General features: G+C 42.7%; 1 protein-coding gene across 2 annotated transcripts; it reads right to left on the bottom strand.

Moving 5' to 3' along the window:
• Positions 1-4,336: 4,336 nt before the first annotated feature.
• Positions 4,337-11,615, bottom strand: Smim8 (small integral membrane protein 8). Of its 2 annotated transcripts, none has more exons than XM_057790951.1 (3): positions 11,559-11,615; positions 6,719-6,875; positions 4,337-4,769 (listed from the first exon to the last, which is right to left on the bottom strand). In XM_057790951.1, exons 2-3 carry the CDS (start codon positions 6,851-6,853, stop codon positions 4,611-4,613), a joined length of 294 nt encoding a protein of 97 aa, XP_057646934.1. In that variant the 5' UTR covers positions 6,854-6,875; positions 11,559-11,615; the 3' UTR covers positions 4,337-4,610. The 2 variants fall into 2 exon arrangements, with proteins under 2 accessions (XP_057646934.1, XP_057646933.1); XM_057790950.1 differs by having other exon boundaries at positions 11,485-11,559.
• Positions 11,616-17,528: the final 5,913 nt, after the last annotated feature.

Genomic DNA, 17,528 nt, shown 5'->3' with positions numbered 1-17,528 from the left:
TTTAAAGTGTGCTTCAAAACTATGTGCAGTGAGCTATAATGGAGTAAATACCTACCCAGGGCTTGGTAGGAAAGTTTTAACTGAGATCCATGTAGAGGAGAGTAATTAACTATGCTTTGTATGTGTAGTGTATGAGTGTGCACAGTGTTCTTACTCATGCATAGGTAGACATCGGGTGTCTTCTTTTATTGTGTTCCACCTTAGTACTTGAAACAGGGTCTCTCACTGAATCTAGAGCTTGCAGTTTCGGCTAGGCTGGCTCACCAGGGGATCTCCAGAATCCACTGTCTCTGACTCCACCCAGACAGTGGCTACCATGCTTGACTTTACACAAGAGTGCTGGGGATCAGAACTCCAGTCCACATACTTGGGCAGCAAGCTAAATGCCTACTGTGCCAGCTTCCCATGCCCTAGCTAAGCCTCTTTGTATTGATAGATCAGTCATATCTAAATCTTCATGCACCTTGCAGAATCACAGTGAAATACTAGACATTAAAACTAACATGACGACAACCTCTGTCTCTGCTGCTATTATTTGATAGAAACACTGAAGCTAAATTTCAGAGGTGACATATTCTGCTAAGCTCCAGTGGTGACTTGGAGAATGGAGTAAATATCCAGGAAGCAAACAAACTTAGGAGCCCACTAGAAAGGCTTAAAATACCTAAGGTGAAGGTGATATCGTAAGGGGACTTTATTCAATTTTATTTAGTGAGTGATTCTAGTTTTAAAACAAATGAGAATATTTGGTCTTGTGTTTATAAAATTATTGCAATAATTTATTTAAAAAAAACTTAGGCAGTATTTAATTACACACAAAAACATTGTGGCTAAGTATACCATTTGCTTTGTCTTTTTCTGTGTATGTGTGTATGTTTTCTTATGATGTGTGATGTGTGTGAGGGCAAGTGTGTGTGGTATACATGTGGAAGGCAGAGAGAAACTTGAGGTGTCAGTCCTTGTCTCTCTTGTTTCCATTGCGTACATCACGCTAGCTGGCCCAAGAGCTGTCCCCACCTCGCAGCTCACTCTACTGGGCCTAGCTTTAAACAGATTCTGGGATTCAGACTCAGGTTCTCTGGCTTCGGTGGCAAGTGCTTTACCTGCTGAGCCATCTCCCCAGCCCCAGTATAACATTCCCCCCTTTTATTGAAAATATTGTTTTCTCATACAATATATCCTGATTGCAGTATCCCTTCCCTCTACTCTTCCCAGTTCCTCCCTACCTCCCTTCCCATCCAGATCCACTCCTTTTTTTGTCTCTCACTAGAAAAGAACAGGCTTCTAAGAGATAATGGCAAAACGTGACAAAATAAAATATAAAACAAAAGCCATCACATTGAAGTTGGAGAAGGCAATCCAACAGAAGGAAAAGAGCCCCAAGCGCAGGCACAAGAATCAGAGACCCACTCGTTCACACACTCAGAAATCCCATAAAAAATACTAAACTGAGAGTTATAATAAATACTAAACTGTGCTGCTTCACATATGAACTGAAGGTTCATGTGCTTGGCTCAGCTGATGCTCTCCTGGTGTCCTCCCCCCTTCTGGCTGTTACATTCCTTCTGCCTCCTCTTCCTTGGGGTCCCTGAGATCCTAGGGGAGGGATTCGATAGAGACATTCCATGAAGAGCTGTGTGTTCTAATTAGGTACACACCTTTAATCCCTGCACTTGAGAGACAGAAGCAGGTGGATCTCTGTGAGTTCAAGTTCAGCCTGTTCTACAAAGAGTTCCAGGACAGCTAGGGATACACAGAGAAATCCTGTCTTGAAAAATAAAAGGGAAAAGAAAAAGGAAAATGAAAAAAATAGAGGTGTGTTCCGAGGTCTCTCTCTCTCTGTGTCTCTGTCTCTGTCTCTCTGTCTGTCTCTCTGTCTCTCTCTGTTTCTCTCTCTCCCTCTCCCTCTCCTCTCTCTCTCTCTCTCTCTCTCTCTCTCTCTCTCTCTCTCTCTCTCTCTCTCTCTTTCTCTCTCTGCTTAGTGCCTGGCTGTGAGTCTCTGTATTTGCTATCTGCTGCAGAATGAAGCTTTTCTGATGATGACTAAATAAAGCACTGATCTTTGAGTATAGCAGAATGTCTTTCGAAGTCGTTTTTTGATACTTTAAAAAAAAAAAAAACCAGGGGACTGGAGAGATGGCTCAGTGGTTAAGAGCATTGCCTGCTCTTCCAAAGGTCCTGAGTTCAATTCCCAGCAACCACATGGTGGCTCACAACCATCTGTAAAGAGGTCTGGCGCCCTCTTCTGGCCTTCAGGCATACACACAGACAGAATACTGTATACATAATAAATAAATAAATATTTTTTTAAAAAAAATGGTATTTTCTTTTATCCTAGGTCTCTGGGATACCTAGTCCCTGGTTCTCGGTCACCTAGGCAGTGTCACATATGGGTACCATCTCCTGAAGAGGGCCTCAAGTCAAACCAGACATTGGTTGGTTAATTTTACAAGCTTTGTACCACCATTGCCCTAGCATATTTTACAGGTAGAACAGCATTGCAGATCAAAGGGTTTATCTACAATGGCTGGGTTAGGGTTTTCATTTCTCTTTTGGCAGCCTGCAGAGTACCTTCCCATACCGAAGACACTGTACCATAGAGATGAAAATTCTATGTAGGCACCAGCCTCACTTCTCCATGTTCACTAGGTTGTGTAGGTGTTGTCTTCAGCAATAGGGCCTTGCTGTCAGTTTGAGGAGGGCAACCTATAATCTTAGCAAAACGCCTGGGTTGTTTGGAATTTCCATAAGACCCCTTTGGCCAACAACTCAATTGGATGTAAGCCAGTCCCTGTATTGGAAGCTTTATTTGGTGACAAGATGTGGTCAGTTGGGACTTCATCTCCTCCACTGTTTGGAGACCTCATTAGACTGTACTAGGTTTCCATACCACCCCTCAAATGCCCCTCAGTTCTAGCTGTCTATCCCTATATAGCTCCCCCACCTGATCCTTTCCTTCCCCTATACACACCCATAGTCTACCCATAAAATCTACTCTATCTCTCCCTCCCCGGGAGATCCATGTGTCCTCTCTATATACCTGACCTTTATACCTGACCTCTCTGGTTATGCATTATAGCTTGGTTATTTACTTAGTGGCTAATATTCACATGTAAGCGAATACGTACCATGTTTGTCTTTCTGATCTGGGTTCCCTCACTCGGGATAACCTTTCCTTGTTCCATCCATTTGCCTACAAATTTCACGATGTCATTTTTAAACAGCTGAGTAATACTCCGTTGTGTAGATGTACCACATTTTCTTTATCCGTTACTCTGTAGAAGGACATCTGGGTTGTTTCCAATTTCTGGTTATTATGAACAGAGCAGCAATGAACATGGTTAAGCAAGATTCTCTGTAGTAGGATGTGGAGTCCTTTGGGTATACACCCAAGAGTGGTATAGCTGGGTCTTGAGGTAAACAGATTCCCATCATTCTGAGGAACCGCCATATTGATTTCCACAGTGGCTGTGCATGTTTGGATTCCCACCAGCAAACCAGATAAGCATTCCTCTTGCTCCACATCCTCACCAGTATGAGCTATCAACTTTGTTATAGATCTTAGCCATTCTGACAGGTGTTAAGATGGAATCTCAAGGCTGGGCGGTGGTGGCGCACGCCTTTAATCCCAGCACTCGGGAGGCAGAGGCAGGCAGATCTCTGGGAGTTCGAGACCAGCCTGGTCTACAAGAGCTAGTTCCAGAACAGGCTCCAAAACCACAGAGAAACCCCTGTCTCAAAACACCCCCCCCAAAAAAAAAACCAGATGGAATCTCAAAGTAGTTTAGATTTGCATTTCCCTGATGGCTAAGGATGTTGAACATTTCTTTAAGCATTTCTCAGCCATTTGAGATTCCTCTACTGAGAATTCTGTTTAGATCTGTACCCTCATTTTTAAATTGGACTATTGGTTTCTAATATCTAGTTTTTTGAGTTCTTCATATATTTTAGGTATTAGTCCTACATCAGATGTGGAGTTGGTAGAAATCTTTTCCCATTCTGAAGGCTGCTGCTTTGTCTGAATGATGGTGTCCTTTGCCTGACAGAAGCTTTACAGTTTCATGGGGTCAATTATTTATTAATTGTAGATCTTGGTGCCTGCACTAATAGTGCTCTGTTCAGAAAGTCTTCTCCTGTGCCAACGTGTTCAAGGTTATTCCTCACTTTCTCTTCTATCAGGTTCAGTATAACATTTTTAAAATATTAGACTTCAATTACTCTGTTTTATTGTTTCATTTAATTATGATTTTAGTAGTGCAAGGGGATATCTTCTCTATTAGACAGCAAAACATTGCTGCAAAGGAGCAATTCACTTTAAAACATGAGAAACTCCATGCAAGTTTAACAGGACTGGGTACTTTTATTATACAGAACTGAACAAAAACACTCCCATTCTTATGGCATTTTCACAGAAGAAATATTGAAATATTCCGTTGTGGGAAGAGAAAGGGCTAAGAGCCGCAGCTGTAACCAGAGTGGACGGCTTCCAATTGTGTATTCTCTCTTGTTAACAGATTATGGTACAAGAAACATAATTCCATACTCTCAGAGAGTCTTTCCTTTAAAGATTTCAGAGCCTGTAATAACGCTCCATCTGAAGGAAACAGCACTTAATCCCATTTAGATGTCTTTCTCCTCATGTGACGATGCCCTTCACTATCAATGGCTTCATAGAGGTCCTTTTTGTTCTCTTGTGCTGCGTGCAGATAACCAATGTAAGCCACACAAAGAGAAAGGGCTACCAGTCCAAAGACCATTACGGGTTTGTTCTGTTAGAAAAAGAGAGAGAGAGAGAATCACAAAGTGCCAGTGAGACTAGTAATTCCAGGAGAGCCAAATATCACACTGCACTTCCCTCTTGGCATGACAAGTCATTATTATCACTCCTGCTTCCAAAAATGGCATTTTCATTCCCATCATTTTATTCTATCAGCTTAACTCCTGAGTATTTACAGCTGATTTGAGACTCTTGCTTTTCATCTCCTCCTTCTCTTTGTAGCCAGGTAGCTTAGACTTGTGCCCTAGGAAGGTAAAAACTGAGCAAAGATGGAGGCATGGACACAGTTCTGGAACTGTCCCTTCTCTGAGCTGCCACTTAGCTTATTTTATGAGAACGTGAGGAATTCAGTACACATGCTACTTCTCTTGCCCAACACAAGGGTAACGGTCAGAAAAACCTTCATAACTTATGTACAGCAATGAAACAGATGTAGAAACGTGTGTGTGTGTGTGTGCGTGCATGTGCCAGCATGCACGTGTTCTCTCTTTCTCCCCCACCCCCAGCTGCTGGATTTGGTTCCTGTTCCCCACTCGTGCAGAGGACTGTTGATCTGTAAGTCTACTCCTAACTAAAGAATACTTTATTATTCTCCATTCTGAGCTAGTGTGGGACTAGTTTATCACGATCCTCTACACTCCATGTCTACTTTAGCAATTCCCCATGCCTGTTGTGGGATATTTGTACACTGTGTGAAGATATGTTGCTATGGTTGATTTAATAAAGAGCTGAACAGCCAATAGCTAGCTAGGACTTCCAGGTAGAGAGAGGAAGTAGGCGAGCTATTTGAGGTGGAGAACAGATGTCAATGAGACATGGAAGGAGTCAGACATACAGAATGAAAGAAAGGTAAAAAGCCACGTGGTAAAACACAGATTAGTTAAACCAGGTTAATTTCTTATAAGAGCTAGTTAGAAACAAGCCTAAGCTAAGGCTGAGCTTTCATAATAATACATCTCCATGTCATTATTTGAGGGCTGGCTGGCGGGACAGAAAAAGACTAGTTACACATGCCATAGCGGATACATTCCAAGAACCACCTTGAATACCTAAAACCAGAGATTGCCCCAGACCCCCATATAGTATATACTATGCTTTGCTTGTGACACTTGTCTATGATAAAGTTTGGTTTATGAACTAAACACAAGGCCCAAGTAATGATAATAAAACAGAACAATTATGATAATATATTGTTAAGCAATTATATGTTCTTTTCCTCTTTAGTCAAAACAAATATTAACATTTGGGGGACGTGGTTAACAGAGAAACTAGAAAGAGGAACACAGAAGGGGAAACAACCGCACTATTAGGTTTTTGAAGCTTAGGCTCAAAATAAGTGTCAGATATTTTCATCTGGATACACATCTAAGAAAGGCTACGAGATCAGAGCAGTTTAAATCTGCAATTATGGAATGTCTTCAACTATTAAAATTACGTGACAGTCAAGGACTTTAAAATACTTTATTGCTTTGATTAAGTTGGCCCATTTAACCTTAAAAATAATTAACACTGGCAACTATTATTACAATTCTTATCAAGTATGAAATACTTCAATATTTACCATATCTACATTTTTTATTTCACTTATTTTGTAAGTAGAATTTATATTTAAAAGTAAACATATCAAATGAAATATATTCACTAGTTTACTGCACCAACAGAAATCATTTAGCTACATACATAACAGTATATAAATGCAGGTTTTGGAGTGTTCTAGATGAAACAGCATTTAAAATTTGTCTTTACCTTCTAAGACAGAGTCTCGGGCTATAGCCCCAGGCTGGCCTCAAACCAGTTTATCCTTCAACCTTTGTCTCCCAAGGGCTGGGATTAGAGAGCCACCACGACCAGCTTAGGGGCCTTCCTAGTCAGCATAAAATGTCCTTGATACAAACCCAATGCTACAGACAAGTGAACAAGTCTCCTGGATGCAGGCCTTACGGGTTTAATGAAGAGCTCAGGATTCACAGCTCGAAATAAGGTTGTCGTGTGCGTCCCTCGGAGGCCTGGGTTTTCAAATTTCCTCTCTTTCGGAGGGTCTTTCTTTGCTGCTGGAGGCTCAGGTGCTGAGGACATCTTGACTACTGAAGAATATCACCTAAAAGCAATGCATATATACATTTCCTTCATACTTAGTTTTTGATAAACCTATCTTTATTTGAAACAAAGCCTTGCTTTGCAGCCCTGGCTGGCCTGGAACTCCCACTGTAGACCAGGCTGGCCTCGAACATGGGAGACCTGCCTACCTCTGACTCCCAAGTGGTGGGATTAAAGAGCTGCTCCATCAGGTTGGCCCAGAAGCTCTTGAAACAAACAAATAAACCAACACACTGTTTTTAAATTCTAGATGTGCTCCAAGAATGATCACTGCTTGATTATTTTTAAACGGCGCTTTAGGTTTTGTTGGGTGAATCGACCTCTCCCATTTGTTTCCGCTCCTCCTCTTCCTCCATCCACTGGGTCTCCTCCCTTGCTCAGTTAAGCAAACTGAGCACAGTCTGGAAAATGGTTTGTTGGTCTCATTTACACTGTAGCCAGGGCTAAAGCAGAAGAGAGCTGAGGACACCCCACTCTCCTCTGCATTTCCGCTATTTCTACTTTCCCTCACCAATAGCCCTCCCATAGCAGCCTGAGGGAAATACTACCCCTCCTTTCTCTGTATCTCCTCCAGCAGCTTCAGCCCAGCCCATAGGCTGCCGTCCTCTGCCACCCTTCAGGACCCCAAAGCCCTCCCCTGTGCAAACAGTAAGGATAAGCAGCCATTTCTATCATTCCCAGTCGGCAACTCTCCGATGAGCACAGGACATGCTAGCCCCTTAATCTCAACACCCATTTCTCTACCCAGTCAAGTCCAGTGTGTCTTTCTGCCTCCTGATTCTTCTGCTCAGGATAGCAATGTTTGGGGACTATTTGTTTTCTTCCGGGTATCATTCCTACCACATAATGCAGAGGAGTAGGTTAAGAAATGCCCCACAGACTTGATAAAGACAACGCAAGGGGAAGACTGTAACTTCAGGAACAGTAAACGCTATGAAGATTTAGCATTCACACTTAGGCACCAGTGCTCTGTCTGTACAAGTATTCTTGTTTCTTAAGGCTTTGGTTTCACAGAAACGAAAAGCAGTATTTTTGCAGCATTACATTTACAGAGAAACACAGAAGCTCAATACTTTCGCCACAGTGACCACTAAATATCCACCTTCAGCGATTAACTGGGTTAATTACTTTCAGGAACATCGGCGTACAAAGAGAGCATTTCCCATTCTCTACACTTGCCGAGTAAAGGTTGCTGCATCATTTTTTTCTCTGTCTATGCTATGGCTATTATATGGCTGTTATTGCCAGGTCTTCTCCCATCACTGCTGACTGTCTAGTTTCATCTCAGACCATGTCGGATTCACTAACTCTTGAGTCAAATTGTTCCTGGTAACCAGTCTTTAGGACCTAACTTGTGATAGCTTGTGACAGCAGTGACGTAAGCAACTGAGGGCAGAAGCCATTTAAATACGTCATTGGCTGTGGTATTCCTCTAGGTGTAGCGGGAAGCTCTCACAGGAACTACGTCTGCTTTCTGTCATTTCATCATAGAGACGACTTCACAGACCACTGGGTCTCAGCGACCACGTGACTGCATCGCTTCAAGTGCGAGCTCTCAGTTTCTTCCTCCTCAGCTACAATTTGACTTTTTCTCCAACTGGTTTCAAAAGTGAACTTCCACTGTGTGGATTAAACTTTGACTTGAAGCCTGCTATTAAAAAAAAAAAAATGAGCTGGCAGTGGTAGCCTTAATCCTAGCACTTGGAAAGCAGAACTCTGTGAGTTTGAGGCTAGCCTGGTCTACAGAAAGAGTTCCAGGACAGCCAGGGCTACATAGAGAAACACTGTCTCAAGAGGGAGGAAGGGAGGGAGGGAGGGAGGGAGGGAGGGAGGGAGGGAGGGAGGGAGGGAGGGAGGGAGGGAGGGAGGAAGGAAGGAAGGAAGGAAGGAAGGAAGGAAGGAAGGAAGGAAGGAAAAAACTCTCTTCATATAAAGAGAAGGTCCTAGTCTGTTTCTTTGCTCCTCAGAACTTTGTGTGTATAGCTGGGATGGAGATTTAAGATGCACTAGTTAAATAAGAAAGTAGGAAGAATGCAATATCTTAGTTGGTTTTTTTCTCAATGCAAATTACCAGTACTGTTTAGGGAAAACCAACTTCAACTTCACAAGTAAACTCTTAATCTCGTAGTAAAAGCTCACTGGCTATTTTCCACTAGTTAGTGTAGAACTAAGTGTAAATTGCACTCTAAAGAGCTGCAGAACTGCCGGGTGGTGGTGGCGCACGCCTTTAATCCCAGCACTTGGGAGGCAGAGGCAGGCGGATCTCTGGGAGTTCGAGACCAGCCTGGTCTACAAGAGCTAGTTCCAGGACAGGCTCCAAAACCACAGAGAAACCCTGTCTCGAACAAAACAAAACAAAACAAAAAAAAAGAGCTGCAGAACTAATCATAAGTTCAAGAACAGCAAAAACATACCCTGCCACCACTACTCGAATGAAATGTTACTTCCAGGTAATGGTCCATGAGAACCCTTCGTCTTCCCAGTCTTCCCATCACTTTCTTCACCGTCTCCCCCGACTTCTGTTGTTGCTGTCTGTCACTTAAGGAACTTGCTCTCATTTATTTGCGTATATCGTTAGCCAACCTCTAGTTAGTTTCTTATGTTACAAGTTACACACAAAGATGGTGGGGATGGTGAGAAACTGTCATGGCACTACTTAAACAACGCGGTGATATCACACGTTTACAGCCATTTGCAAAATGTCAATTAGGCCCTGTTAGCTTTGTGACCTCTCCTGTGTCTGTATTTTTGTCTTCCTTTTCCCATTACCCACATCTTCTTTCTTATCTACTAATTATCAGGAAATTGTTGTGGGTGATCATGTGTGCATGTGTGCACACATATGAACAGTTTTTCACACTCGTTTATAAAGATTTTTTTTTTTTAATTCACTAGGGTGCTGAGGAGGTGGCTCAGTAGGTAAAGTGCTTGCCAAGCAAGCATGAGGACCTGAGTTCAATCCCTGGCATCCACATGAAACCTAGGCTAGCGGTGTGCATTTGTCATCCTAGTGCTGGGGTGGGGGTGGGGGGATCAGGCTTATCTCTGCACCTCCCAGACCGGCCTGTCCAATGGGATTGGTAAGTTCCAGGTTCCAGTGAGAAAATCTCAGAAAACAAGATAGCTGGCTGTGGAGGACGTCCGAGGATGACCTCTGGCTTCTGCACACATTTACACACATGTGCACCGGAACACATGACTACTTGTGCTTGTACACAGAAAATTCGCTAGAGCAAAATTGGCATGGCTACCTGTATTACATTGTACATGAAAATAAAGACAATATGAGAATTACTTTTGGAAAAAATACTGTTTTCAAATATAGATAGAAAATTGCTTCAAATGGACAAAAAAATGTAATGACAGTATAAAAACTATATTTAGTTTCACTTGCTACATTCTTTAAATGCTTGAGAAAGCAACTTCGAGTCTTGATTAGGACACCTTAAAAGAGATTAAATTGCCTGGCAGTGGTGGCACATGCCTTTAATCTCAGCACTTGGGAGGCAGAGGATTGGTTTATAGAGGGAGTCCCAAGCCGGGCGGTGGTGGCGCAGGCCTTTAATCCCAGCACTTGGGAGGCAGAGGCAGGCGGATCTCTGTGAGTTCGAGACCAGCCTGGTCTATAAGAGCTAGTTCCAGGACAGGCTCCAAAACCACAGAGAAACCCTGTCTCGAAAAACCGAAAAAAAAAAAAGAAGAAAAAAATAGAGGGAGTCCCAAAACATCCAGAGCTTCACAAGGAAACCTGTCTCGAAAAACCAGTAATAATAATGATAATGATAATAAACAAGTTTGAAAAAGAATCAGAGGACTTTATGGCTTGAGGAAATCAAGCAGAGACTTATCCTCAATTTTGGTTCTTTATAAAAGGGCCGGTGCTACTGATTGAAGCATTACAGATGTGGATTTAACATTTTTTAAAGGAAAGAGGTTGACGAAATAGTGGTCATGTCATCTTACAAACCAACCTTCCTAGCACCGGCTGTCTTTTCACTAGGTGGGTAGAATAACCCAGTTCTTCCAACTTCAGCCAACTCCTAACCCATCACCTCACCTTCTTTCTCGAAAATTATTTTTGAGGAATGTATTTTGCACAAGACACAAAACCCGTAAGATTTGTTATCACTTAAATTTAAAAATTAATTCTAACCGTTTTTACTGTAAAATAATAACTTTAAAATCTCTCTCTCTCTCTCTCTCTCTCTCTCTCTCTCTCTCTCACACACACACACACACACACACACACACACACACACACGTAACTTTTCTGGCTCGTGATTTGCCCCACTTGTGGATTAAGGAAAGGTTTTGTCACTGTAGCAGGCAAACTGAAAGCTGTACAGCTATGCAGACCCTGGTCCGGTTGTTTAGGCTCCAGAAGTAACAACGATCAATTAAGTCTGAATATTTAACTGTCAGAAACCTGTTTAATTGACCATAGCTACTTCTGGAGGCTTCGGATGCATCTGGTTTCTAGCTCTCCACCGGGAACTGCGGGTAGATCACAGCCTAACAGGGACCGACCAGCCTGACCCGAGGTCGCCACGGGAGCCTAGACGTCGCTTGCAAACCACGGTACACTCCTGCGAGAGCCCTCAGGACCTGACCTTGGGCAACCGCAAAGACTGAAGCTCCAGCACGGACACCGACCCCCCGGGTCCGTGCGGCCCGCAGCACTCACCTTCCGGCCCTCCCTCCAATGCGCTCCCTCCGCTGCCGGCCTCGGACTGCGGGGAAGGCCGCACCACAGCGCCACCTATGCCCCGGAGGCCGCAGAGCAGGAGCCCGGGCCGACCCGATCCTCTTCCAGGAGCCCAGGCACTGGAACTCCTGAGCAGGCTGCAGTTTGCTTTCTTGGGGGTCTTTGACTTTCAACCTCTCACATTCAAATAAGCTTTCGTTTCGTGGATAGATGATAGATAGATAGATAGATAGATAGATAGATAGATAGATAGATAGATAGATAGATAGATAGATAGATAGATAGATAGATAGATAGATAGATAGAGATAGATAGATGATAGGAATTCGCATTTAATGGACGTGGTACGTGTATAGAACCAGATCACAAGAGCCACTGAGGCCGAAAGGCAAAGCCTTATTCAGGGTAGAACTGCTTGGTGTTCCCAAGAGAAGGAAAGACAGCGCCGCCGAAAAGGAGTCTGGGGTTTTATAAGATGCTTTTTGTTGGGAGGGGGTGTGGTGGGCTTGCGTTAAGACACAAGGGATTGGAGTTCTGGCTGTTAGAACAGTGGGTTGTAGTCAAGCCTTTCTCCTGAGGAAGGGAGTAGGCAGACTTCTGAGAAGTGTAAACCACACGGGCCATCAATCTTGGTGTCTTAGCGGACTCTATCTTGGGCCAAAGATATGGGTTACCCAACAAAGTTTTCCGATTTGTGGGGGAAAGTCGGAGCTCTGTCTTCTTCCATTTTAGGAGCCATGTATGCAATCAGCTCTCTGATGTTCTTCTGTTAGGGCCTAGAGGTTCAAAGACAGCAGGTGTCCCAAAGCTCTGAAACCACAGGCAGGAATGCTGGCTACACACCTTGCTGACTTTTTTGTTTGTTTGTTTGTTGGGATATATTATATAATAGCAAACACCTGAATTTTCATGTGTGTTTAAGTAAAGCTTTTGCAGATGGGTGTTTTTATTGTAAAACTTGTTCTTTCAGGTAAAACTTAATATAACAGTTGACTTTGTTGTGCCTGGAATGATAAAACTATGGCACAGAGATGAAAACATTTAGCAGATTAGAAGTCTTAAGAAACAATTGAAACCATGGCTAAGATCATGCAAAGTGTGTTAGCAGTTTCACATCTGATGCATCCTTTATTTGAGGACAGCATACTAGATGGACATTGAAATAGCTGGATAGCTTACTGTGTCCACACCATGGCGTTGGCTAGGTGTTGCAGCCCTCTGAAATGACGCACCTTTTTCCTTGGAGGTTTAAAGGAAGAACCAGCCATGCATGTGTGGTGCTTTTCAGCTGATAATGCTGAGGCATGGGGCAGGGATTTCCAAGCCTCAGACACTCTGAGTCAAGCCAGAGGCAGGGTTTTTTTCCCTGGCCCTGGTTCCTACATTTCCCCCAGTTTTTGTCTTTTTCTTGTTGTTGTTGTTGTTGTTGTTGTTTACTTTTAGTGGTCAATGAAGAGGGCAACATTATCATTAAACTACTTCCTGTTGTATGAGGGTGCTGAAGTCCATGGGAGCAAGCTTGATCTTCATTGTCAGGGCATAACTGGGGGTCATAGGCCTCTGGTCCTATAGTCAGGGGCTGATGTTCCTGATTAAAGGTTTGGTTAGAAATCCTTTGAATATAGACAAGAAGTTTATTTGGGTTTTTTTTTTTTTTTTTGGTTTTTCGAGACAGGGTTTCTCTGTGGTTTTGGAGCCTGTCCTGGAACTAGCTCTTGTAGACCAGGCTGGTCTTGAACTCACAGAGATCTGCCTGCCTCTGCCTCCCGAGTGCTGGGATTAAAGGCGTGCGCCACCACCGCCCGGCTCTAGACAAGAAGTTTATTAAACAGGATTAATAGTTTATTAAACAGGATAATTAGTAGGATTAGGGCTGGAGAGATGGCTCAGTGGTTAAGAGCATTGCCTGATCTTCCAAAGGTCCTGAGTTCAATTCCCGGCAACCACATGGTGGCTCACAACCATCTGTAATGAGGTCTAGTGCCCTCTTCTGTCCTGCAGACATACATGCAGACAGAATATTGTATACATAATAAATAAATAAATATTTTACAAAAAGAGTTTTAAAACAATTAGTAGGATTAGCAAAAGGAGGAGAAAGGGAGTTAAGGAATGCAGTATCCAACTTCATAATAGACTGTCAGCAATCCATTGGCCAGAGGAATCAAGCTGTTCCTTACATGTTTGGAGATCTGTCTGGAGTTATTGAGTCTTGTCTCTTACCATATCTTATTGGTTGACATAGAACCAACATTCCTCCCTGAAGAAGAGGCAATCACCACCCTTCTCCACTATTAGTAAATCTAATCCTTGCCGATTTTATAGAACCACAGTAGCCAGAGAGGCTATTTGTCCCTGGAGGGTGAGAATGGTGTGAATCATCTGTTTGAGGTCCTGGGTGAACTTAGAGGAAAATTGATAGTAGATAGTTAAAGAAGATAGTCACACTGTCCCAGAGGAGATGCCAATAGTTATACTGTTAAATCCAACTTAACAACAAGGATTCTATTTCTATTCAGGATATCATATTTACTGGTTTAATGGGATGATTGGTATTTGTGAATTACTGTTTTTAGAAAATTGTATTGGTACTGACTCTTGTATATTGATATATTGAATATTGAATGTGAGTGCTCCTACCTCTATTTTTTGTATAAGAGTATGCTTATACCTCTGTCTATATTGTATTGATACATTTACCATATTACAATGTACATTTCTACTGCTGATATTATTTATTTATTTATTTATTTATTTTGGTTTTTCGAGACAGGGTTTCTCTGTGGTTTTGGAGCCTGTCCTGGAACTAGCTCTTATAGACCAGGCTGGACTTGAACTCACAGAGATTCACCTGCTTCTGCCTCCCGAGTGCTGGGATTAAAGGCGTGCGCCACCAAAGCCCGGCTGCTGATATTATTTATATAATGACATTGTTTACATTTGGTATGTAATGACACTGTTTACATTTGGAGATCATTGTTCTCATAATTTGCACAATTGTTTATTCTCTTAGTCTTCAAATTAGATAGGTATTGAGAATTATATGTTTGTCATATTTATATTTAGGATAATCATGTTTTTTAGATACATAGAGATTATATTTAGTATAGATAATATAATCTTCAACCTCTTCAAAGAGCTGTAGAAAATGACCTTTAATCTAACCTAAAATTCCATGCCAACGAGACACAAACACTCCTGACAACATCGCTCTACTCCCGAGAGAACGTTGAGCACCAAAGACACTCCACTGGGAGCTTGTCTTCTTGGCAGAACTGGCCTTCGCGTTAAGAAAAGCCCATACCTCAACTACTGACAAAGATAAAGAATATCCATAAATGGATAAAACAGGGTTGTCTTATCTTGCCAAGACAGTGTAGGATAGTTCTAAAAAAGTTTCTTGCCTTGGATAATGGTATGTCAGTTATGTTAGGCCTTAGCCAAAGTTGGTTGACTCAACATTGCAAACGAGACTTTGGGTGATTGCCCAGGTAGTCAGTTGTCTCTGTCATTTGTTACACATTTTGGATATTTCTCGTTTGTTAAGTAATATTACTTCCCTTCTCAGATCATTGACGGAGTTAAAGATTAGATAATTGTAGTTACTCTCTACATTATTTAGACTCCTTAAAATAAAATGTTTAGTATATTTATTATTTGTTCTATTGTATATAGTTGGTTTGGTTCTGTCTTATTTAGACAAAAGGGAGAGATGTAGGGGAAGCCCAGCCAATCACCTTGCTTGAAGGGCAGGATCCCCTGAGGATATCATTTACTTATAAATATTGCGGGTGTGCTCCCCGCCTTCCCTTCAGTTTTCCTGCTCTCCGCTGGAACTTCGGTTTTGTAAATCCTCCCCTTATTAAAGCTGAATATTTTATAATAAATTCTGTCTGCCGTTCATTTATGCCGTAACAATATTTCAGCTCAAGGATGTAAAAATCACTAAAGTTATTTCAGTCCAGGTGTCTAGGAAGTGCCCAAACCACAAATGTTCTACCCTCCTCCTGGTTGGTTGGCAAGGGCAAGACCATAAACTTCAAAGACTCCCTGACAGGCTAGAAGTTTGTCACCATGGAAAGTCCCCAACAATCTCTCCATCATGTTCTGTTATGATTGGATGAAATTATGGTGTTGTCTCCTTGTGATTTTTTTCTTTAAAATACTTGATTTCCTCCACTTCAAGGATGTGGCTTGGATCCTGATACCTGCCGCCTAGTATATATCAACCTTTTCAATAAATTTCCTGTTTGCTCAAACTTGGTCCTTCCTAGTGGATTATTTGTAGATTCTCAGACCCTAACATTTGGGAGCTCATCTGGGATCTAGGTATCCACTGGCTTGAGTCTGTAGCTCTGGCAACCTTGGCAGTCTCTGGTGGTGAGTACTAAAGATTTTAAGTCTACAGTGCCTTTTTTCTGAGGACCCAAGAAAGGAGAAAATGGATGTAGTATTACTTCTAGGGTCATAAGGAGACGAGAGACTTCTCAACCCCTTATCTGGCCTCTAGGCTCTCATGTTGGAAGTGTCTGAGGCATCAAGTTTCTGGGACTTAGCTGAAGAAGCAGTTGTTCTGCTTGGCTCTGAGTGGTTTTGCTTTCAGTAACGCCTTCCTTGTCTTCTCCATTCTTGTCAGTGCCTCTGGTGTCTTTCTTTGTGGGGAGCTGCCAGGCTATCTGGGCTCTGTCAATTTGGGTTTTTGGTTTCACTTTGTTTTCTCACTGTTAGTCTTATCTCTTACTTTGAGATTATGAGTTAGGCTCCATCTTCAGATCCTAACTCTCCCCTAGACCTTGTTCTACATCACTTCAAGGACTTTAAGAATAAAGCCCAGGAATCTGGGGGTTCTATTTTCCCTGGAAAACTCCGTACCCTCTTTCAAGTCAAATGGCCGATATTCAGGGTTGAATGATCTCCCAAGGGCAATTTTAGCCTTTCCATCTCTCTTGCAGTTCATGTAAAATTCTTTGGCCACCTTGTAGCCTGGGTGCTTCTCCTTGAAGATCCCCCAAAATGGCTTAAGCCACTCCTCCAAAGTCCGCCAGAGGAAACTGACCAATCAAGTCTGTTGGATCAGTCAAGTCTTTGGTTCCTATCCTGCCTCCCTCCATGGAAGACTCCTTGGAGGCCTTAGGAGTCCTCCCCCCTTCCTATGTGTCCCTGCAACCAGAGGCTCTGGCCACCAGAGCTGCCCAGACTTCTCTCCTGCCCCATCCCCCATTTACACACAGTTCCCCTTGATTGAGGAAAATCCAGTGTTCTCTTCAGCTCTCTTCTCTTCTCCCCCTCTTATCTGTGGGGGTCTTCTTTCCTTCCCATTGGTCATCACTCTGAGAGGGGAAAGAGGCAGAAGGGGTGACAGAAAGTTTTGTATGTGGCCCATGAGCATGAATGGAGACAGCACTACAGAAGACAGATTTCAGTGAATCAGCTCAACTTTATTCCAGAGTATAAGGAATATCCAAGATTGGGGAGCCTGAGGACAAACCCTAATTTGCATTAAGTGGCATGCTCTTATTACAAGGCTTGTTATGGCGCAGTAAGGTCCTATAACAGAACTCCTAGCCCTCTTAGCAGGAATCTGTGTCAATGGTCAAGCTAAAGATGAATCAGACGTCTGATTTAAAAGCAGCTTTCAGATAAGGTCAGCCCTCCAGGCCCAGGAACATTCTTCCGATAAGGGCATGTAGAGAACAGGAAGCCTTGCTGGGAAGGGAGAGTTTCCATATTACTGAGCTTGGAGAATGCTGCCAACCTATGGCAGACTGTTAGGAAAGTCGACCTAAAGAAAGGCATGACTCATTCCTTCATACTGACCCCCAAAAGCCCTTGTCCTCTCCTGGGACAAGACTTGATGCACAAATTGAGAACTCAGATTATCCTCAAAGATGATACGTAAACACAGACTTCCAAGGAAGAGAGTCCCAACTCTGTAACCTTTGTTACTCT

Source organism: Chionomys nivalis, chromosome 16 (genome assembly GCF_950005125.1).
Source record: "Chionomys nivalis chromosome 16, mChiNiv1.1, whole genome shotgun sequence".
Lineage (NCBI taxonomy): Eukaryota > Metazoa > Chordata > Mammalia > Rodentia > Cricetidae > Chionomys > Chionomys nivalis.
The sequence above is the reverse complement of the archived record's forward strand: the minus strand, read 5'-3'. Positions and strand labels throughout refer to the sequence as shown.

What these genes read in the sequence shown, in the direction of transcription:
- Smim8 (XM_057790951.1), bottom strand. Translation starts at nt 6,853, where the DNA reads ATGTCCTCAGCACCTGAGCCTCCAGCAGCAAAGAAAGACCCTCCGAAA. An exon ending in CTGAGCTCTTCATTAAACCC is followed by an intron (nt 4,770 to 6,718) that starts GTAAGGCCTGCA and finishes TTTTTCTAACAG; the next exon opens with AACAAACCCGTAATGGTCTT.